Source organism: Pyxicephalus adspersus, chromosome 4 (assembly GCF_032062135.1).
Source record: "Pyxicephalus adspersus chromosome 4, UCB_Pads_2.0, whole genome shotgun sequence".
NCBI lineage: Eukaryota > Metazoa > Chordata > Amphibia > Anura > Pyxicephalidae > Pyxicephalus > Pyxicephalus adspersus.
Window position 1 is genome coordinate 44706786 of NC_092861.1, and position 24964 is coordinate 44731749.

At 37.2% G+C, this 24964-nt stretch overlaps 1 protein-coding gene across 2 annotated transcripts in view; it reads left to right on the forward strand.

Moving 5' to 3' along the window:
- The window catches only part of RSRC1 (arginine and serine rich coiled-coil 1), a 158856-nt gene extending 138260 nt beyond the window's left edge, over positions 1 to 20596 (forward strand). For both annotated transcript variants that reach the window (XM_072408025.1, XM_072408023.1), the window contains exons 8-10: positions 13116 to 13222; positions 17351 to 17497; positions 20323 to 20596. In XM_072408025.1, coding sequence (XP_072264126.1) covers positions 13116 to 13222; positions 17351 to 17497; positions 20323 to 20415 — 347 coding nt within the window. In that variant the 3' untranslated portion in view covers positions 20416 to 20596. The remainder of the gene's footprint in view (positions 1 to 13115; positions 13223 to 17350; positions 17498 to 20322) is intronic.
- The last annotated feature ends 4368 nt before the right edge of the window (positions 20597 to 24964 follow it).

The following is a 24964-nucleotide window of genomic DNA, read 5'->3' on the forward strand; positions in this document are numbered from 1 at the left end:
GATGTCACCTGAACTCTTTTGCAGTATTGTTTTCCCATAACCACTCATTTCACCCTGTTATCCTATATGTTATACAGGGGACCAGAAACTTTATCTGCCTCCAGCTTGCCTTCGAACATCATATTTCTCTATAATCTGATCCGTGAAACATATTGATTTGGTGAACAGCACTTAATTTTTACAAGACCTAATTATACATGTAACTATAATGTTTAAGTCATTTGCTGTAAATAAAGATTTGTGATGTTGTTTCCTAAACAACAGAGTAGTATGACAACATGAGGAGAAATCTTGGGGATTTTGAAATGTTCTATACTTTTTCTATGCTATGCTTATAGTATTTTATACTCTTGCTATGCACGCTTTGTATCTAGTAGAAATGAAAGAAAAATGACTTGAATTTTTATTGTTCCCACTGGTAAGTACAAAACCTATAGAATACAGTTTGTTTCTATTTCTGACCAGTACATCTAAGGTGATTCTACATGGAAGCTTTACCCAAACTGGTTGAGTTTTATAAAATAGATTGATGGATTAATTTTATGTAATGGAGCTGTTCTCTGAAGATCTGGCTGCATCTCTCATTTGAATTCCTTCCCTCTTAGATCTCAACTGTTTTGTCTGACAGTGTGTCGGAAGATTTCTTATTGAAGTCACTGGGACTGACAGACAGATCTAGTGTGAACATAGTGAAAGCTCCGCAAAGAATCTCGGTGGATTCACTTCAGTAGGTTTTCAAAGTACAGCTTCAAAGCACCCTACATATCATCCACTCAGAATCAAATCGTGCAGGGAGCATTGTATAGCCACTTTGCCAGATGTCTTTATGCAGCTCTGAACAGAGAACACAATAGATAAGGCCTGGTCATGTCTGACATTCATTTAAGGCCACTGAAGTATGTTCTTATTGTAAACAAAAAGTGTCACTCAATGTGGCAGTGGTAGTGGTAGTAAACTTTGCCACATGCAAATGGATGTTCTTCTTGCCTACTTTTTGTAACTAAAACTTTTCTCAAACACATTTGTTTATTTGGTGTAAATATATCATTGGAGTACTCTTTTATCCAAAATTAGCTAATGTAAAGCACTTATTAATGCGAAACTAACGTGAAAAAAAAACACCTTTATTCCCGCAGATCCCTTGATAGTGAAGAAAATGCCCCTTCTATGGATGCCCAAGAACGGGCATGTACAGAAGCAGCAGCCAAGAGCTGTGCACTCCGATTCAGTCTTGATCGAAAGAGGTGGTTCAACACCTTTTTTTTTTTCTTTTTAATGTAAAAAAATTATGTAAATTAAACATTTTAAGTTTAGGTCCGCTTTAATGCATTGCAGTTTGACAATTAAAGAGTGAAGCCAGAATCAGAGAACCTTGACCCTCTCTGGCGGTATGATTATTTTATTAAGTATCAAAGCGGTACATTTGACATTTAAATGAACATATTTTAAATTTTCTGCTAGTCACGCCTCCCAGCGCACGTTGCACGCACACACATTGCAGGCCTGCCCGGCATCTGAATCCCATGGCCTTGCATCCATGATATTCACACACAGGGGACCCAGATCCCGGCTAGGCATCCCCCGAGGAAGCTGCGGGCTGGTGGGGGCCAGGTAAGCCCTCAATTCCACCCGGAGTGTGTCTCAGAGTTACCACTTTTTGTAATGCAAATTAACCCCAAGCCACCCTCAGGATTACAGCCAGTGAGGTTGAAGTCAACCTCTGGACTCAATGCTGTCCCCATTGAAGGATGCTCATGTAAAAAAATAAAAAAATAAAAATTGAAAACCACTTTTGCATTCATAGGCATTTCTAGAAGTTTAAAGTGGGCATTTAAAAGCCAAATCTGAAATTTATTAGTTAAAGGAAGTGTTATACATGCTTAATAGTGCCTGTAAACACCCCTATTGATTTTGATTGAAGTGTCTATAGGCATTTATTAGCAGTTAAAAAATGTAAAATGCATCAAGGAGCATTCTCTTTAATGCTCAAAAACATGCTACCCATACACACACCTTGGTATGGACTGTCCCAATGGAATGAATAGGCATATCAAACAATGACATTTAAACAATGAAGAAACAATCTGTGCAGACTTAGCCTAACCCTCCTTTTCTTCTGATGGTTACACTACAAAAGTATTGACTTGCTATTGCTCTTCACATGAGTGCATTATCCTGCAAGTCCAGAATAGCCCAAGCTTTCAGGAAGGTGTTTGAATAAGGCTACTCATAACTGATTCTGAAAGAGAAGGGGTTTGAACAAGGCTAGTGCAAGTGAAGTGCTGCAGAGGTGGTAAGTATGACGTCCGGGTCCTCTTTTTTTATTTTATGAAGATGCTGGAAAATTAAATATTGACTATTTTAAACAAACTGGACTTGAGCTTTCATTTTCCAAAACTTTATAACAGGCCTATTTTAGTACATAGATAAATTTACAAAAGCCAAGCTAGTAACCCGTCAGTGACTAAAAATTGCTTAGAACCACAATGTTAAAACGTGTACTTGAGCAAGATCAAAAAATATAAAAGTAGAGGTCACTTTTGTCGATAACAATTAAAGTTATTTACAAATCTTGACTTTTCTTGTAAAAGTCTATCTTAGGCCCATTAGTGATTTTCACCAAATGTAACCATTGCTTATTCAGTTATTTGCGTCTATGCTCAGTCTGACCTGCCTATGTGTACAGATTTATGTAACAATAAAACATATTGCTGCTACAAATTGCCCCTGGGTTTTGTATTTCAGCAGTTGCAAAGGGAATGAATGAGGACCACTGGCATAGTTTTGCGCTTTGAAAGCTTCTAATCAATGAAAATCCATTTTACAATGCTATTGATAGGTAACAATGTATAGACCTTTGCACTTGCCCTGTGTTTTGCAAGGCCATGATCTGGTGTAATTGACACATTGTACATGACAGCTCAGCCCATCCTCTGCTACTTATCTCCTCTATAAAAAAAAGGTTCTTATCAGTGCCCATTAGTGGAAGTGTGTGAGATTACATCCTCCAGTGAATATATAGCACAAACGTCATACTTACTACATCTGGCTTAATGTGTTTGAATGAGTTTGAATTTGAATTTCCCGCACACGCGCCGACGTCATCGCCGAGGGACACGTACACGCTACGGACGGAGAAGAAGAAGCCTTATATGGTATTGTTTGATCAAGATTTATCCTTGCAGTGAGTGAATATATTATTTGTTATTCACACAGGACACTTGCATGAGTGCTCAGTCTTGTGATGAAGATGGTAGCACATGATTGGGTATTCAAGTGAATACAGCTTCACCCAATTTTCTAATGTTCATGTTGTAAATCAATTATTTACATTGTAACTTTGCCAGGTAGCAGCCTCTGCTCCTTTAGTAAGTCAACTTCCTTCATTCTAAAATCTTTTTAGAGGAAAAAAAAATCCAGCAATCATAAGTTTCGATATGAGTGTAGAAACAAACTTAAAATTGGCTCCTTAGTGTTATGGACACATTCTGGATAAATATAGAATGTAAAAAAATCAATCTCACCTGTCAATATTATCATTACTGTGTAACGTGTATGTTAAGGCATGCACGCACGTCAGTCACTCTCCTTGCCTGGAGTACGGAGGTTATTGGGGATACAGAGAGAGCAGAGAGAAGGCTCGGTAATTGCCTTTAAGATCACAGCATCAGGCATTACTTTAGATTTTTACAAGGCCAGCCAGCAACAAAAGAGCAGTAATTTATGAGCTCAGCGTAAAAGAATAGCATAATTGCATTAAAAATTAATGCTAATGAACACTAAAATGGGGAAGGTGGTTATTATGAAAGTTTGTATTCATCTTCCCCGGTTTGAATGATGGCTAGTGCCTTGATTAATGGCTTAATTTCTATCAATTAGCAGGGAAAAAAATCTCCTACGAGACAAGGGTAAATTGAGCATTGAATTACATATCTTTTGTGTGTGCTGAGGATAGAGGGAACAGTGTATCTCTGTGACAAATGTGGTGTGGCCTGCAGGGTGACAGCTTGTGTGTAGTTATGGGGTGTCTGCAGATGACATGCAGACAACTCTTCCATCTATACAATGTTAATTACACAATGTTCATGCTCTTGCCAGTATAAATCCACTGCTAGCAGCAACTTCTGCATTCTATTTTCCTGATTCTTTTTTACTGCCTTTGGCCTCGTTTTCTCTTTTTTTTCCCAGTCAGTGTGGTGGAGGTTTTCAGTTTTTGTAATTGATCAATTTGTGCGAGAAGAGCAGTGTAGAGCTCTGCTGTGTCCCATAATATTGAATTTACTTGTAGCCTAAGGCTAACACTATAGTGGATCATTTTAAAGGGATTACAAACATGTCAAAGAGATCAGCTTCATGTAAATAATCTTATCAGTTTGTCAATGTTTTATGAAAGCTTTTCTGTGTGTAATCAAATGTGTACATGGGGGCAGCTATATATATATATATATATGCTTATATCACGTGCAGGTTGTGCTTCCTGCCTTGTTGTACGTTAATGCTGCTTCTCATGAAGAAAGGTAAAGAATCATTCAACCAAATGTGGACACCACACTTCACTTGGTTGGCTGTTGTGAAGGGGTTTCTCTTTACCAAGGAAATGATTCTGCCATTATCCACCACTGTTGTCTTCCGTGGATGTTTTGGCGTTGCTGAGTTCACCAGTGCTTTGTTTCTTTCTCATGATGTACCAAACTGTAGATTTTGCCACTCCTAATATTGTAGACTTTTCTCTGATGGGTTTTTTTTCCTGTTTTTGCAGCTTAAGGATGGCTTGTTTCACCTGCATGGAGAGCTCCTTTTATTTTTCTATGAGCCTAGCCCATTTTTGTTATTTTTATGATAGTTGTGCAATTGTTTATCAAACTATATTTAATATAAAAATGTTAAATTCGTAATAATACTAGAAAATAACTGTGTGAGTTAACAAATATTTCTACCTTTCAAAGTGTGCCTTTTTTGTGAAACACACTTGTGATCTGGTAATGCATTATCCACAGTTCAGTGAGTTGCATTACCTCAATACGCCTTGCTAATAGTTCATATTTGTGCATTGTGGTGTTCTGCATTGGGGAAAAAAGGCTCATGTTTGTTGTGGTGCACTTGCACCCAAACTAAGGTGAATGTGCTTTCTTAATGCAATGCACATTAATGAATGAATAAACTGATAATAAAAAGACACTTTCACTTTGCCCAGCATAAGAATGAGAGAGCTGAGGGGCCCCTCCTTACACACTATTTTTTATATGACAATCTTTGCTGCTTTATTTTCTGTTGAAGCTACCACCAAGATAATTTTTGGTTGTTGTCAGAAGGAACACTGATGTCACCCACTTCATTTACGTTCAGTGGCAGTCAGGAGTACATATTAGTGGTTCCTAAGGGAGGGAGCTGTCTTTTCATTGCCACTTTTCCCTTAACCTCCCAACCGTTAAGTCCGACCTTGGTACGAGCTAAAAAAAGTTGCAATTTTCGTTAACCCCAAACATTTCTCCCTATATTAAAATCCTCACTTACCTGGTCCCGCTGTGCTCATCCAGCGTCGTGTTCGTGTTCCAGCGTCGATCTTCCTCTCCAGCGTCGGGTGCCGTCTCCTATACCAGCGGGACCGGTAAGATGCTGGCAGGCTTCTTACCTGGTCCCGCTGATCATCCAGCGTCGTTCACGTTCCAGCGCCGGGTGCTCTCTGAAACAAGAAGCCTGCCGGCGGAGAAAAAACAGCCGGCCGGCTTCTCCCTGCGTGCGTGCGCGATGACGTCGGCGCGTGTGCGGGAAATTCAAATTGAAACTCATTCAAACATTTTGTATTGGATTGAATACAAACTCCTGTATCCAATCCAATACAAAATAAATACAAAGTATGTAATTGGTAAATTCAAACTCTTATTTTGTATTGGATTGGATACAGGAGTTTGTATTCAATCCAATACATAATGAGAGTTTGAATTTTGCTCTCATTTTGTATTGGATTGAATACAAAGTCCTGTATCCAATCCAATACAAAATAATAGAAAATATATTTATGTGGTTTTGTCTATAGGTATGTGACGGACACTAGGGAGGTGTTTTAGAAAAATATATTACTATACAGTGTACCGAATTATCGCATTTTCAGTATTTTTCATATATTTATGTATTCTTGTTTAAGCTAAATTTTGTGTTTTTCCTTTAATTTTATTAAAAGTATTTTTTTTGTTTTTACATGATTGTGTGTTTCAAACCTTTTTTTTATTCATTATATCTACTAGACCCCTATTCGGACATATTTCTGTAAGTTACAGGTCTACAATTTAAAAAAAAATTTCATGAAAAACAGTGTAACGCTTTTGGTACAGAAATCTAGACCTCAGTGTAACGCCCAGGTGGTTAATAGACATGACCGCTCCCCTTCCTTAATTTTATTTTTATAATTTATATTTTTGTATGTTTTTTCAATAACTTTGCTGTTACATACACATACACAAGTAATACATTTATATTTTTTATTTAGGAAAAACAAGACTTGCTTTTGGTCATATTTTTATGCATGACAAAAATATAACATAAATTGTTTTTGTTTAAGTGTTTGTTTACAAAACATAACATTTTACTTTTGATAAAAATGCATACATTTTATTGTAATAATTTGTCCCATTTAAAGTGATACTAAGGGATTTAATCATTAACAATTTGTAGAGAGGAATAGTGGATTTGTTCAATTAAAGTGTTTGTCTATTTGTTCTTTGAAAATTGAGATAAGTGAAGGTATTGCATTGACATGGGCAAATGTACCGGAAAGATAATACTACGGCACTAAGCATGACATACAGTGTTCATTATGTGTGATTGTTAATTGTGTGTTAATTTAGGAAGGGATAAAGCGGCAAACAAATAGGAACATGCTATGTTTAGAACACAGTATATATATGAATGGTAGCTTATGTAAACATTAGCTTTCAACCGGTTACTAAGGAATTAAAATCAAAAAAACATAGTTGGTACAAAAAGGAGCAATGTTACTTACTAATCTTTTGCATGTTTTAGCAGTATTTGTAAAAACTCCACAGATATCTATATTTAGAGTGGCAGTGATGAGAGTGTGGGAGCACAAAAAAGGCACTCAGACTAAAGAAGGAGACTGAATGGAGAGGTCATGGCCTGGAGAGGGACACTGGGTGCAGACAGGCGGTACAGGAGTATATGAGCTGCTGAAATCACAGACTTAGTGAATGTATTCAGCTGTTGACTTCTAATCACAAAAAGTGTCAGGCACCACCTGGCTGAAAGTTCATGGTCGGCATGACCATGTACTTGCTGCTTTAGAAAACTCCACATTAAGGGGTACGGAGCCTAATGCTGCTAGTAGTTCTGTTCCACCATATTCCTTATGTCCATGGCAGTGAAGAACACTACACAGATAACTCAGAATAAATTCTTACTGAAATTGCACAATTATTTTCTTTTGTCACTTATTTGGGGTGAGGTTAACTTGTTGTTATTCTTCACAGCATTTTTGCCAAAGAATTGCTACCAGAAAAGTTGTTAAAGCAATCTAACACACGTGAGTGTTAAAGCAACCTGACAAGTTAAAAATAAAAATCTCAATCTTTTTTTCTAAGTCCAGTGTTACAGTTGGGAGAGGGATAGAGCAATAGGTAGCAGGCCATGATAACAAAGTGGCAGCATAGTAATGTGCACTGTGATCTAACAGGGGATCTAACAGGGGATTACATTATGGTAATATAATACCTCTAAAGAAACAGTGCTGACTTGGCAACATGAATGCAAAGAAGGCATTCCTGACAATAAGTCAATTGCAATAATTGCTCGCATATATAGGTGCCAAATAGGCCATTGTTACACTATAAAGGCAAGATACAGGAAAGTATGACAATTTACATTCAACAAAAAAGCAATTGTAACAATTTGTAGATAAAAATAGTAAAATCATCAAACACAACAGCAACAAACATGCAACTGTAACAATTTGCATGCAATAGGTGAGAAATCATGACATGATGCAAGCAGTTAACAACCCATCGTGACAATATACATCAATGTTCATAACAATGACAATAAAAATTATGTGACACTTTTTGTACAAAGGTCTGTCTGCTTCCTCTCTTTTACTACTCTTTTACTCAGTCAGCTTACTACTCTTTTACTCAGTCACCCTTTGACTGTATCATGGTGCTGTGAAATTAACTATATTAGATTTTTTTGGTGAATCAGTACTTGTGCCCTATGCTTAGATGATTGGTCATGCCACAAATTTATTAGCCATACATATGCTGTAGCCAAGTAGTATGCAACTAAAAAAAAATGACCACAATTTGAGCTGCAGTGCCTATGCCACTTACTGCACTACTTTTTTGAAAGCTTCAGCTGTTTAGGGGTTTGGGATCACAGCCAGGGACTGCAAGGTGGGGAGCAGGAAATAAGTAGGGCTGGTATGAGGAGTGTGTGGATATATGGAGGAGCTGGAGTAGAAGAGAGCACAGCCAGCACCTCATCTGGCTCTGTCCTTCCCCCCAATGTCAGCTCTGTGTGCTATCTGACAGAAGTAGGGACTCTGCTGTCTCCACTCTTGTCAACCTAAAGAGACTGAGTTTAGGAGAACTTCCATTAGAGACCTGGCAAGAAACATGAGTACTTGGAGTCTCCAGGTTTCTCTGTAGGCATTGTAGCATATCTGGTGACACTAATACTTTTACCTGATAAGATTAATAAGTATTCATAAAGGTATTTAAAAGTTTTTACAGGCACATTAGGTTGTGCTTTTTTATAGCATTTATTGTGTTGCTGCATTTTACATTAAAAAAAAAAAATATTTCTCCTGTTTTTTTGTTTTGGCTGTAACTTAAGAAATATTTATCAAATTTAAAGCCGTGGGTTGTTAGCAGTATTTGTAGTTGTAGGATTGATCTGCCGGTGGTAATACTGGGATTGTCCAGACTAAGCATGCAAGGCTTGGGTGGAAAAGTTTCAGGATTGCTACCATGGATTTTTATTTTAAATCTGTGTATCACTTTCAGTGTCCTATCTTTCTCTGACATATTCACTGTCTCCTCAGCTGTTTTATAGCTACAAACTGAGTAATATCAGTGATGTTGCATTGGCCTTCCTGCTGCCCTTATGTGTGTGAGTCCTATATACTGTATATGTATATCACCACAAACCCAGGGTTCCTTTTTATCAGCATTCATTATGTGATGTTATGTAAAGATTAAAGAGGAAACTTTTCCTTCCAACCTAAAATAAAAGTCTCTCTGTATTTAGAGAAAACAATATTGTTTTTCAGTGCTTGAGTTTCCCAGAAATGTTGGTGCATTTGGAGCCTTAGGAAGTAGAAATGGAACTCCGAAGAATCTCCACCCAGGAGCCCCTTTACCCAGCTGAAAGGCCTCCAGCTGTGCTATGTTTATGGTGTTGAATTTATTGCTAAAGGACACCATTCATAAGGGAAATATTTAGCTGCTATTGCCTGAAATCTTATGAAAATATATTTGTTGCCTGGCAGTCAACTATCAATACTTTGCATCAAGCAAGGTCACTAACAAAAAAAGCATGCAAATCACAAGCACTGATTTTACTTGCTGCATACCGGGTCTAGGTCACTGCCACAGCCAGGCATATAAAATGAGGGATCAACAGCACCTTTTATTTATCACCTGTTATAGTTTCCTGTAACAAATCCATGGTATCCTCCTTCACTGGTCAGATTTCTATTGCCACACACCATCAGATTAGAAACATTTGGAGTGCAGGTTTGCCATATTTCTGTTAAGTGCCATTCAATGTTTATAAAAATATATTTCTACAATATCTTAAAAGCTTACTAAATACTGTATCATGTGGGCATAATGGTAATGTTTATCCCATTTATCATATGTTCAGTTTATGCTTGTAGGAAAACATGAATGCCAGCCAGAACAGATACATTGTGTGTAATCTTGGAAAAGAGCGCCACCTTGTGATGATTGTATATGATTGCGTTTTACATTTTTTTCCCACTGGCAGTGCATAAAATAACCGGTTCATCTCATGCTCCTGAAAGTTATTGTTTGGCATGCTTGTTCAATTTTGAGTTAGCTGTTTTTTTTTTCATATATGATCAGGTGGTTTGATAGCAGCACCAGGCTGCGGGTATACTGCATTTAGTGCATACTGTATTCCACTTGATATATATAAGTGCCAATTTATGGAGATCCAAGCGGTGCACAGGTAATACAAAGCCTAATTTATATTAATAGGAGTCACATTTGGAAATTTGTAACAATTGAATTACCTAGGACTATTGTTGACCTTCATCTAAAAATTCTGGTTAGCTGATTTTACGGACATTGTGTTTTGACATCACCATTGTATTAGGGTTGATAAAAAAATTAAAACCAAAGCCCCAAAATCACAAGGCAAGATGAAATGTATTCGCTGTTCTACCCCTGCATTTTAATAAATAAAATATAGCCTCACGTAAATGATTGTCAGTTTAAAAATATTGTTTTCAGGTTACCATGTGTGTATATTAGGACATGAGTGCATGTAAGAATAGTGTTTTACACAATAATGTGTTATGTTGTGTTGTAGAGGCTGTATGACAATACTACAGAACTTCTCTCTGTAAATGATCCTGAGCTCGTATCAATCTACTTGTGTGTGTGAAAAATGTTATTAGATCGCAGTGCCTGCACAGGGCCAGGCAATGTTTACATCCTTTTGTCAATACTTTCCCTATATTATAACACGCATGAAGCAGCCAGTTTGCAGGACTGTCTCTAGACCCTATGGAGGTAGGTGAATAAACTCCATGGTTCATATATTTGTATGTGACAGAAGTCTGGAATCTATGCATTGCCTGATGCAGGCCACAGAACTGAGATCTACTAGTGCAGGGATGTCCAAACATTTTGCAAAGAGGGCCAGATTTGGTGAGGTGAAAATGTGTGGGGGCTGACCATTAAGCATGTACTCAGGGTTAGTGTGAGCATGATCTGCACAGGTCCCGGACAGCGCACACCCACCAGGGTGACCTGAGGGATTGTCTGTGCACGGAGTCTGGTGTCAGTGCGGGCTCCGTGCAGAGCACGTTCTTGGAATCAGAGTGTGCGTTGTCTGTGTGGGTCCCGCACAACTTACACCCACTATAATGACGTAGGGGATTCCCTGTGCCATTATGCCCGCTGAGTAGCAGGCCGATAATTGCAAGGGGTTTGGTCAACTCTAATGAAATATAAATTCGCTTTTTTGTACGCATGTATTTTTTACTGTGGTCAACCATGCTGGCGGGTCACATTGATTTTAGGACAGCGGCTGCGGGCCGCTGGGAATCTGAACATGAGCGGCAATTTGGCCCCTGGGCCGGACTTTGGACATGCCTGTACTAGTGTATGCATGTGATAGGAAGGGAAACAAAACAAAATATGTGTGATTTGCTGCTTATGATTGGTTGATTTGCAATATCAACAGTTCCATGTTTTAATAAAGTTTGGTGGGAATGTTCATATCAGTTTGTTTGTTATTCACCTAGAAAGCCGTTATGGAAAATTATCTCACACATTGCTTGTAGAAACCTGAAGTTTCCTTTTTTCTAGCATAGGTTACATATGTAAAACTGGGGTTCCTTTAATTGAGAAAAAAAACACACTTTTTCCCTGCACTAATGTGTCTTATTGTTTGTGAATGGTCCAGTAGATGGAGTGACCCAGAGAACAAACTTAACATGAGAAACTAAAGCTGTATTTGAAGCCTTCTTTTAATATATTCAGCAAGTCTGATTTCTGTACAGGACATCAGCCATTATTGCAATGTGTTTTCATTTTCATTTTGCAGCAAGGACTTTTACAAAGTGAGCATTGATTTCTGCAGCTTCCTAGCCTTCCCAATCCATTATTTTTGATTTTCCTATGAAATATATATGTCCTATCTACTGACATCTGACAAACATCATATGCAAGTCTTTTTATCTCCCATTAATGTGTTTGTCAAAAAGTATCAGTCACTAATGGATTTCACTTCCTTGCAGTCCATTCCAAGCATGTTAACGTCATCAACATATATTTATATATTTCCATATATTTATTTATTTTCTTATCCCTGTCCCTGCCGCTGTGTAATTTCTTCTCATCTGTTTGTTCATGATGAGTTCTGCATATAAATTTGGCTAATAGTTAATGATAAATATGATACATACATTGAGATTAGGGCCTTGCTTTTGGCCTCAGCAGTTTGAGAAACGTTTTTTTTTTTTTTTTTTTTGTTTCTTAAATATAATGGGACGTCCAGGTATACTGATCTTTACAGTTTGATTCTAATACTTTGAGGGTCATTGCACCCTATAGCTGTATTTCCATACTGGATCTGGATCCAGACAACAAATGCATTCCAAGATCCTTACTACTACAGGTTCCCAAGTCTGACTGCATGTTTGAATACACATAAATTGGGGTAAAGAAACAAGCCAGGAGCTTAAGCATAAAGCATAGACTCCCCAGTAGGCATGAAGCTAATTGGCAACTTATCCTACTGGTACACACAGTTACTGAAATAGTTTGAGTGTATTTAGGTAGCTTTGCCTTTACGGTTCTGTTCCTTATGATTGTTCTTTAATCGTTGCTTCTACATAGGAAAAAGTCTGAACTCTAAAATAGCATACATTTAGTGACTTGCTCTGTAATAAATGCAGGCTGTACCCTATACAAGATCTTTAGTTTTCTCCAGAGCACCAGGGGAACTCCCCAAACTCCAGGGGCTTATAGTTGAGGTTATATGAAAAAAGAATAGGGACAGGTGGAAAATCTCCTCTCGTTTAAATACCAACCTTTACCTAGATAGCCAGGATGTTGACCCAGCTCCTGCATCTCAGTATTGGTTGTTAAATGTGATGGTTGACTGCAGTTACAAAAAATGAGACTTACAAAGGGTGTGCCAATCTCTCAGGCTGTATTTGTCAGTATTCACATTACAGAACTCAAAGTTTCAGATATCCTCATGTGCATTGATAGAAAACAAACTCAAGGTGTCAGCTGTGTGTTCCAGATGGCTCTTTATTTTGCTGCAAGTCACTACAGGTTTCCATTAAAGGCTAAATAGATATATAAAATTTAACCATATGTCATCCATAAATTTGCTTTATCTTTCAGACCAGGCCATACTTATAGAACAAGCAAAACGTGTGAAGGAAATTGAAGCTATTGAAAGTGAATCCTTTATACCACAGGCCTTCCGGTCAAGTCGAGACAATAAAACGGTATGTTTCTTTGTGTTATTTAGTGTTTTTTTGTACCCAGCATTTTAGCTGCAGAAAATCAGTTTTGAATATATCATGGAACAATCTGTCAGAATAAAAGCAAACTGATACTTTGGTCATGTAGTGGAGAGGAAACTGAAAGTACCCTAAGATTAGTTCACATGTCTTCCTCCACTGACTGATTTCCTTAATCCATCACCACTATGTCCTGAGCATCCCATACAAGTCCTGACTTTCTGTATGCTAAATCCTGCCATCAGCATGGCATACTAACTCCTATATGATAGCTATCAAACCTGGCAATTGCTATTTTATGAGAATATATATGTACCCAATTTTTCTCAGGACTCCAGCAGGTGGTTAGGGGGATTAGAGAAAACAAGATCACTAGGTACTGGCATAAAGCGAAAGATGACTTGGGCTGTGTTCCTTTTATGTGTGCTATACCGGGTATATTAATCTCATATTAGTTTTTACAGACTCATTTTAACATATTTAACTCATTACTTCATAATACCAAGGCGGCTAACCAGTAATTCCTGGCTAAATTGATAATAGCAGGGTGTGTTCTTGTGAAATGTTAACACTTTTGCTTCAACAACATGCAGAAACCACATATATTACAGCTATACATTAAAACAACACAAATATGTGTTATTCCTCCGACCAGTATACTAGTGACAGTCTTCAGAGTTTTGTGTAAATGTAACATATGTTCAAAATATGTTTTTTAAAGTTAAATGTCTAAATTAGTGATACCGCCAAAAAACAGAACTTGTCATGTAAAATTCAAGAATCCTTTTTTTAACTTCCGTATGTCTTACATATGCTTCATGCAAGAGATATGAATTTAGGATTGTTTTAGGTTTATATATTTTAATAGCCTCGTGTGATCTCTGTGATTACTCTCCCAGGTCTGCACACCTACTGTTCCACTGCTTACTTTTTTGTACATTTCATTCATTTTTACGTTCTAGGCACTCTTGTGGGTGGAAGAGAAATGTTGTAGGTTGGTCTGTTGATAAGGTTACAAGAGGCAGAGTATGCCATTGGGTGACTAATCTTGAATGCTTGGATTATTGCTTTAGGGTTGGTTCAACTTTTTGGCTGTGTAGATGCATTCAATAAAATGCCTAAACTTACTAATTATATACGTTAATTCTGTTGGGCTTAAAAGAGTGTAAAAATATACAGTACAATAATATTTTGATTACATAGGAATAGATTGATGTTCATTTTATCAAAAACCGGATTCTATGTGCTAAGGTCTGAGCAGGGAAGAAATGTGCTTCATCACTGTTAGACAAAAGGATGATATTCACACAGTCCTGCTGATTTACAATTTACGTATCTTAAGGTGCGTACACACTTCCAATTTTTATCGTTCCAATCGAACGACGAACGATCGATTGGGCAAAAAATCGTTCGTAAAAAAGTAACCAACGACGCCGACGAACGAGGAAAGTCGCTGGAAACGAACGACCGGACCGACGGATCGGATTGGACGACGATCGTTGAACATCGTTCGTGTGTACGGTCGTTCGTTGATCGTCCATGGTCAGAGCATGCGTGATGAACGAACGTCCGTTCACTTTCCTGTCGTGCACATAGTTCCTCTGTCGCTCAAACGATCGTATCTATTGTGTGTACAATATCTACGAACGATCGTGTCGTTATCTCTATGTGCAGGATCGGTGCTATACGATCGTTCATATATATCGTGCATGAACGTTCGTCGTTCGTTTTCCAACGATAATAATTGGAAGTGTGTATGTAGCTTTAGTATCATCTGTGATATTTGGGTTGTGTAGGAGGGAAGTTAGAGATTTACTAATTTTTGCACCATTGCATACATCTTCCATCTCTAATATTTGTGAATGTTTGATGGTCTCCATATAAGTTGTAGAGTAAAAGCATTGCAGAAAATACCATTTGTGCCTGCTTCATGTAAAGGCTGGGAGATCTTGTTTTAACTGATACATCTTGGTAAATTGCATGCCATGTCCTATTTAAATATAAATCCTATTTAAATATTGAATTTCCCAACTGCATAATACACCCCTTGTAGAGTGTTCATGGAAGAAAGGACTATTGGATAGTTTTAGACAATCATTGTGATTTGTCCTAAGGTATGCCAGCACCGGAGGTCAAGTGTGCCCAGCCCTCTCCATAACACTGATATAAAGGAACTTTCAAAAGAAGTTCAAGCATGTATGTTTATGTTATGTTATGGAAATATGTTTGTAAGGAGGGGTCCTTCAACAGTCCTGTCATGTCTGCACAGCCAGCTGCCTCGTATAGACTTTGCCAGTTGAAGCCATTGCCCTGTGACCTACTGGACTTTAAAAACAAATTTTTTAATGATAAAAAGCTTATTTTTCTGTTTTCCATTTGGTCTTTCAGATTTTAATGCACTCTTATATACACGTGAAGGCCTAAATCAGAAATAGCTGATTAGAGAATATATACAGCTTTATAGATTACTGGAGTTGATTTGTGAAATGCAGCCCCAGCGGACAATACCGACTAGAGAATTAAAGGCAGCATGGGATTTACCACCTATAATTTAATCCACGAAGATTAACAAACTGCGTAACCTGCAGCCATTAAATTCTGCCCTGAAGTGGTTAAACATATTTATTATATCTATCTGCGGGAACGGAACGATATTCTCAGCAAGCTATCATCTCTAAAGTAATTGACAAAGGGGTGGAGTGCTGAACGTAGCTTGAAATGAGTTTGTCAATTCTCGGAGCTTGCCGTACATGTCTGCAGAGGGGGCAGTTTATGAGCATAGCCTTTCTTACCCGGCATACTTCATTGAGAATCATGCACTATGACAGCCCCGAAGGTCACAGCAGAATTTATTTAGCACACACCGCTCAACGAGATCTTTATTCACATTTCTGTCCTGTGGAAATGAGCAGCAACCATTTTAAACTGATTTATGGGGATAATTCATACTCAACTTGGTTGTATTTCAAGACATTTAATATGCTTTCCATGGTGTATATTTAAGTTTCACAGCTTAATAATGTTGTTTTTTTATTATATATTTATTTCCAGCTTCTGGGGCCGTACGTCTCTTGACGCTGTGAAAGCTCAGCAGCATTTTATAAGTGTTTAGTGAATTATCTTCATAGAGAGAAGTAAAGCTGTGTTTGTTTAGTCTCTGCAGTGGACAGCTGCCTACTCTGGACATCCTCACATACTCAGTGTGTTTGTGCACAGTAACAATCCATTGTTCAGGAGGTTTGCTGTGTTAAAGACTTTACTTTCATAACCCAGTATCTAAAGTTTTTGTTGACCAAAGCAAACAGATTGTACTTTTCCTTCTCCTACTACACCATATTGCTGGATGCATGTCTGCATGTTTACTATAACCAACAAAAATGGCGCTTTTCTTCACACATTTGTCTGCCTAAGCCCAGTGTTCTGTGTAAACACAAACACACCTTTATAAAACTTTTTTATGATTCTCTTCTCACCTTCTTCACATGGGCTTGTTTTACATGTAGATATGTTAGTTGACCAACCAGAAACAATTGATTTTGGCAGAAATGGATCCACATCTATTTGTCTCTTATATAAATGTGTATGGATGGCTCAAACCTAAAGAGCGATGTCTTATTGGACACATAATCCATATTAGTCAGAGCCTGCTATAGATTAGTTCTCATGTCATGACATCCATTGTGATCCACTTTGAGGCCATTCTTCCATGCTCCCACACATTACAGAGGCCTGTACAGGAGATATTCACTGTTAATTAGAAACCCAATCCATACAATTATACTAAATAAGCTGCTTTTCATTTAATACTCCGGTTGTCATTAATGGTTGCAAGTAAAGCCACATCTAGTAATATAACCTGTCTTAATGTCGTGTCCAATCTGGCTGCTTGGCCTCATCCATTTTACAGAGGTTATCTAGCATCAGCTGGGACATAATGGCTGTTTAATAACCTTGGGTTAAATAGAAGATAATAACAATCAAAAATGTGTATACTGTATGTATATATGTATGTGTGTGTATGTGTGTGTGTATATATATATATATATTTTTTTTTTTTTTCTTCACACCTGGTATAATAATTTTTTTCTCTCTTTATCATGGCGGTGTTTTTAGTATACAGAGAGCACCGAGACCAAGCATGACTCTGCTATATTAGGGACACGGACACTGGATCTGTTTTCAGAAGAGAAGGAAGCAGATGTTGGTGTTATCCCAACTGCTATCAAGTACTTGGATGACAACGCAGTCGCACACCCAAATGTAAGTTGCATCATATACTTTGTTCAGAGCAAATACATTTTTACTGAGGTAAGTTAGTCGTTGGGTCAGATTTCTAGGTTTGATTGCTGGCTTTATCGCTAAAACTTTCTTTTTCAGAACAGAGACAGAAAAATTGTGAGTTCAGAACCTTTAACCTAGATTTCTATTTACATTAAAAATCAATATTTGTAAGTATTATTACCTAGATCTGTGTTGGAACGTGATCTTACATTTAGAGCTAAGACTTCTGAGAAGCAATACTCGTAAAGTTATTTACCTTGAAGGTGGCAGAGGTAAAATATATACTCCCCTAAACAGATTGTATGCACCCAAAGTATTGTAAACAAGTTCTGTCATTATTCTTCCCTATTATTGGAAGGTATCAATTAAAGCATACCTAAACTCAGAAATTTCACTTTACATAAAATGGTGCACAACCCTTTTATGTAAGGTAAAAATTCTGTTGTTTTTTTTTTTGTTTTTTTTTTTTTAAAAGGGTGCAGCACTGCCCCCTAAATCTCTATCACCTAGGCAATTGAGAATGCATGGGAGTGCAAAGCCTCCTGGGATACCTACAGCATGCATCTCGGGCATGCACAGAAGGAGCCTTTTCGTGCAAAGACAAAAATTTGCTTATCTCGCAAGTTTTTTTTCCATCCTACATCACCCGATCTCATGCCTGGGTCGGGTGACAGGATGAAGAACCTAGAAAAATAGATGAAGATGGTGCTACTGTTCGGAGCTCCGGGGCGATGCAGGACCCGATGCAAGACATCCCTGGATGGATCAGACTGCAGTGCGGGATTGAAGGTAAGTGTTTTGTTTTGTTTTTTGGCAGTTTTCAATTTAGTTCCTCTTTAAGATAATTAGTAATCAATCAAGATATTGGTATTTTTGGCCAAATCTGTCACCCCTGCAGCTACTTTTCTGTTAAGGTGTTTGAAACATTGTATTTTTTATTCTTTTACTAGGAACTATTTAGATTTTATAACTTTTCTACAGCTTGAGAGGCATAAAAATTATTTCAGTCACCTCTAATGAAATTCTTTCAGCCATCTTTGCTCTGCCGTTATCAGGACTTCTGGCCCAAACTGCCCTCCCTATTGCTAGCATTTTAAGATTTATATCCTAGGATATGTGCAATATTACTATAGATATTAAATGTATATCAAGCGACTCTTTGTGCTCATAAGGTCTTTTATAGCCTGATTGAATCCTTCTAAAAGTTAAAATACCCTGTGCTGTGTCAGCACATAGGAGAGCCGGTCCACTGCATTGTGTATAAAAGGGGGGATCCAACCGTCTAATATACTGCCAGCACAGGGTATTTTTAATGTGTTATGGTAATAAATCGCAAAGATTTTTTTATTTATCTTAAAATAAATATTTTCCTAGTACTTCTCCACAAACAACCATGCCAAATCAGGTTATGTGGAGGATACAGACTAATTAACAGACCCCCCTTTTCTAGACATTTCTGCACCATTGGTGTAAATTATTGGATGTGAATCCTCATAGGGTGAGGGCATCATGCGGTCAGTTTATGTTCCTATGCTTGAATTTGTTAGTTCTTCCTTACATCTGCAGTCCTGACTCCAAAGCCCAATCTCTGCATATCGTTCTCAACACCTTTTTTTCTGGTGCCAATGACATGGGGTTACATATTTGGGAGTGGAGTTGTGGGAAGGAGCAGAGGTGAGTTTGCTCTCATGCTTAGGACTGAAATGGGGTGCAGGGGGATGTGCTAGGTAGATTTTTCTGTGCTTCAGCCCAGAAAAGCACATGGTGGAGAGCACTGACTGGCCCCCTGTGCACCCACCAGGCCCTAGACACTTGCATAGATTGTCTTGTAGGTAGGAAGATGGTTTAAAAACAGGTGCACATTTCTATATAGATAGTTTCATTGCTATGAAGCAATCATCGAACAGCCCTAAAAAACGCTACAGTTTTTTAAGCCTTTTTTTACTGCGTGGCAATATATTGCTAGTTATTTTTGGTTTATCTAAACTACTATGGTATCTCATTTTGAGATTTGCATTACATATTGGCTATGCATAAATAGGACACCAAGTCCAGAAACATTAAGCATCTAGTGGAAGTGTTCCAAAATATTTCTTTTTTCCTCCTGTTCAGCATACTGAATATAACAAACTATTTGTTTCTTTTATCGGTGCAAATGATCATAAATTATTGGATTGAGAGCTCTGTTCTCCTAAAGAAGTGGCATATGTGTAGAGAATAAAATAAAAGAGCAATATAGTGATCTGTACATTTATCTAAAAGCCTCATCTGAATAGCTGAAAAAAAATATTAGGATTCTCAACCAACTAAAAGCTTTTGCTTGCACCATATGCCCCACATTCAGAGATTGCTGTTTTATTAATTTTTCCAGTGTAGTCTATATGATTGGCTGGCATGGACTACCGTGATGTTTAATTTGTTTGTAGATAAAGTCTTTTAGGACTTGCATGTTCAATAAAATTGTGTGTGTTTTATATAATTAGTGTCGTTGTATACCTCTATTTATTATTTTGCAGAGATGAAGCATGTTACAGTAAGTTTGTTCAGTCTATGCTACAATCTAATTTTATTTAAAATATTAACCTTTCACTGAAAAAAAAGAAATGTGAAGTTTATTAGTTGCTGTGTTGGCCACCTACACTGTTCTGGTCTCTATTTATAAAAAATAATGTCTGCTATTTATTTCTGAGTTTAGGTCATGTGCCATTTTAACATTTTTGTTACTGAATAGGCAACCTTTGATAAGTATTTGTATGTTGACCTCTGATCAGTACTTCTATTTAATAACATTTCCCTCTCCACAGCTGTACATTGAGAAGGCTGAAGCTGAGGAAAAATGGTTTAAAAGATTGACTTCTCTGCGACAAGAGAGACTGATGGGTAGCCCAGTGGTGTGACCTTCTCATTGTGTTGTTTTTACTTCTGTGTCATTCCTACAATGTCATTAAATTTTTTTAGTGAAAAGAATGTGTCTAACTTTAATGGAAGAAATGTGTGTAATGCTAACAGATTAGCATTTTTTCAGATTATGGAAATGCATTATATACATGGGTGATTAATAAAGCAAAACCAAATCCACTATTCTTTTTTTCCCTTGTTCTGCAGGACTGCACTCTACCTCATAAAAATTTCCACCTAAGTGCACATAACACACCTTTGTTACTTTTACTACACCTTTGTGCTCCAGCTGGGTTGCCATTGAATCTCAGAAAATGTTCTCTTGCACAAACTCATATAATATAACTATCCTAGACCCCACACACCCATTCGGTATTTAATAATAATATTTTAGTATTGTTTTTCTATTAGTGGATAAACCCAAACTAATGCTCACACTTGTATGAGATTCTGCCTTTCCAAATGTTTTCCCTGGATACAAAGCAATCTGAACTGTAATAGATCGGTCATACACCTAATACAACATATGCACAGTCAGCTAGAATCCACAAAATCAATCTCGTTTAGCTACTGATTTCTCTTCAGAATACTTTTCAGATTCAATCCTTTTCTCACATTGTAAATCAAATCAGAAGTGAAAATCTACAAGTGTCCACTAGCTCAAAAACAGAAGATATGCAGCTATGAAGCGGTAGAGATAGTTTCCCTAGGCAATCACCTGCCAGGACGTGCTCTTCAAATTTTCAGAAGGTACTCTATGCAAATTAATATATTTCAACATATTTTTTTAGCAGCAAGTAACCATTAACAATCCCTATAAGATAGCAAAACTTTTGTGTTTCTGTATATGTATTCTCTTTAATGTACGAGTAGTCAGGGCTTTCACATCATCACGGTACTACCTTCCATATATTGCACTTGCAGCATCCTGTCTACAATAAAACGGCAATAAAACTTTCATATCTAGATATCCGACCAGATCAACTACCTCCTTTTTATTGTTAAGCTTATGTGTTCATTTGTGAGTATAATATGAACATTGAGTGCCAAATTTCAAAGAGATTAGATCATTCATTTATATACTGGCAACTAGTGCAGTGTCCTGAATTTATCCAGATGAGTTCATGTAGCCTGTGTCATGTGACATGTGGGTGTCACAAATGTGTGAACAGATGGATATATGCAGGCTGAACTTGTTGTGAAGAATGGGCTGCTATGTATTGGCTGTGCTAACTCTGCATGAACACCTCCTGTAATCCTGTTTTTTGCAGCAAAAGAACTGAAACTGGCTACAGTATGAGAAATTGGGAATTCTGAATATTGTTCTGGGGATTTGTTTTCATTTATTCTGCGAAATTGGATTACACACCATAGATGTCACCACTCAGATACTCTGGCGTAATCTAGAAACTATTTTACTTGAAAATGTTTGGGTGGAAAAGAAAGTTGAAGATGTTCTAGGGGCAATCTTTGAATTAGAATCAGAAATGGAAGGACAAACTATTGTATGTAGATCTGAGTGTATAGTTATTCCACTTTGGTTTGGTTTTGCAGTGCTTGAAAGACCTTTCATGTTAAAATAACCATATGATTTACATTTTTGAGTTTTACCAGATTGACATTTTTGAGTTTTTTTTTTTTTTTTTTTTTTTTTTTTTTTTTTTATTTAATCTGGGAGACAATTGGCATTGTATAATTGAAAAGAAAACAAAAAGCACATTGGGTTGAAAAACACTTTCATTTTTCCTACACCACTTTACGTATTGGAGATAGACATTAAAAATAGACCTCAACAAAGTTTCCAGGGCATATTTCTTAGTTGCCACTTCTGATGACAGATCCCCGCTGTCAAAATGGCAATCAGGAACTTGTCATCTGTGACAACAGCAATTCCAAGTGTCATGGACACCTTTATTGCTACATTGTTTACTTGATTTCATTCATGTTTAAATCAAAGGGATGTAATCCACATGACATCAATTAAAACAACCATACAAGGAATTTATTTTAGAAGTATAGCTATAAATATTTTCACACAACATATTACACATATATCACACCAGATTTACACATTTTTGTGTAGGAGGAATCAATTTGAAAATGTGTGAGTTAACACTTGTTGTAATCTTGATTATTGATAAATAAATACCCCTAGTGTTATAAAATAGCAGGGATAATAGAAAAAAAATGTACTTTTCATCTGCAATAACACCACGTATTTTAGACTATATAGCTCAGGGCTGATATCGGACAAGACTCTGCCGTGTGTACAGCGCCCGTTGTCCGAACGACCATCCTGACGGATCCACGGACGATGGACGACGAACGAACATAATGGAAGTGAAGAGGGAGAGCAGCCACTCCGTCGCAGACCCCCCCCCCCCCCCCTTTTCCGTAGAGCAGAACATTGCTGTATGTACAGAGCTTGTTCATGCATCGTGCAATCGATAGTCGTTGGAAAGGATCGTGAAAGATCCTTTCCCATGACAATTATTGCTTGTGTATATGCAGCCTTAGTATGATAACAGAGACCTGGTCTGATAAAGGATCCTATTAATGTAATGTAAATCAAAGTAATATCATATAGCACAGGGTGTAATGTGTTCAGAATAGTCTGGTGCATGCCACTGTTTATTAAAGAATTGTTTGATGACTTTTATGATAAACAGTGGCATGTGCAAAACTATTTTGTACACATCAGATCTTATTTTGTACGCATTGTATCTCTCTATCTGGTTTGAACACAAGTTTGGGTCAGACATCTCTTTTTTGACAGGAGCAGCATCCAAAGCTACTCTGTTTACTCAGCAATTCACTGTCAGTTTCAGCAGGTAGGAGCTGCCACCAAGTGCTCCCAAAGTAGGTCAATAAGGCATAAAGACAATGTGAATATATTGTATTGCAAAATGGAAAATCGTGTCAAGATGTCAAGTTAAAACCATTCCCAAATATTTATTTTTAGGTCAAATAATGGAGGTCTAATTGTAGTGAATAGAAATGAATCCAGTCCAGCTGACTGTGGTGTACCACCAGCAGATATCTTCAATAGAATTTGCCAGTAGAATAGTTAAACCTAATACCCATATATACAGAGGAATGACAATTTATGGTAGATGTTTCATCTGCCAGAGGATTTGCTTTTCTTCCCAGTCATACCTGAGATGTAACCACGGGTACAACCATGTGGGTGACACCACTGTCTGTTACAACAAAAAAATTCTGCTGAGCAGCAGCAGCAGACTGCATCAAATTCTATTTTTTTTATTAGTGGCTCATTTTAATGAATTCAGTTAAGTATTCATGAATACTTAGCCATAATAATTTACATCTCATATCTGCCTGCAGTGAAGTTTTTAGAATCATTCTTTGCAGCATGGAAAGTGTTAAATTCAGCAAATTCTTTAAATAAGCATCAATTAGTACATGCCACATAGTGACTGTCAGATTAAAAAGTATATTCTAACAAGCTGCAACTTCACAAATAACATAGATTGTACCTAACTCTGCAAATTAATACCAGAGGGAAATTACCTAGTAACTAATTAGCAGTGGAGTAACAAACCCTCAAACTTTTAATTACAAGTATTTATTTAAAACTAATTAGTGTTTGCAGGCTCTTTATTGGGATTTTACTTGCAGGAGCACAGCAAACTTTACATGTAATTATTAGTCTATTAAACGCCCTTCAGTGGACGCTGAAAGCACAAGTCAGAAAGAGACCACTTATCAACTGCAACAGGTAAGAGAGCATTACAGCATTCAGTTATTGGAGGACAGATGCAGCAAGCTGCCTTCTATCTTCTAGTCCTTGGTTACCAAATAACATCTGGGGAGCCATGGACATGGGAAGATAAGGCTAACCTATATATAGTTTGCCATAGTATTATCCCTTGTTTAGACCTTCTTGTAATTTTACAGGTTTCTACAATGGGTCTAGATGAGGCACTCTCTTTTTTTGTTGTTTTGAAGTAGGATTAGCCCAGAGCCTTCTAGGATAAGTGTGACCCAAGTTTCCCAGGAGACTGCCAAGGAAGGAGAGGAAACCTCCCCCAAAAAAAGGTAAAAAGCAAAAATTAAAAATCCCATTTTTTTTTGTTCTGTAAAGGGATCTCCACCCTTTAAATAATGTTAAAATGTAATAATAGGTCCACTTGATTAATGTAAATTGTTCATGGACCAGAATATTTCTGTGACAGGACTGCATTGTTCATATTTAGGGCCAAAATTGCTGCAACAATGTGCTAAATTCTTAAATATAAAATAAAGTTAGAAAAATATTTTATTGACAATTAGATGAGACAATATATTATACATTGGTAATTGTTTATGATACATATTGCTATATATATGAAATGTCACCTAATTAGGATTTACATGCATTTTATTACCTTATTGGATTTGTTAATAATTTTGCACACCCAAATTTGCCTTTCAAAATGTTTTTTTTTTTCTTTTTCTTGAAAGGTCACAGACTTCTTATCTTATTTACTGTATGTCCTGTCAGTCTGAAAATAAAAAATGTTTGCATTGAACTTCTGCACACTGTCA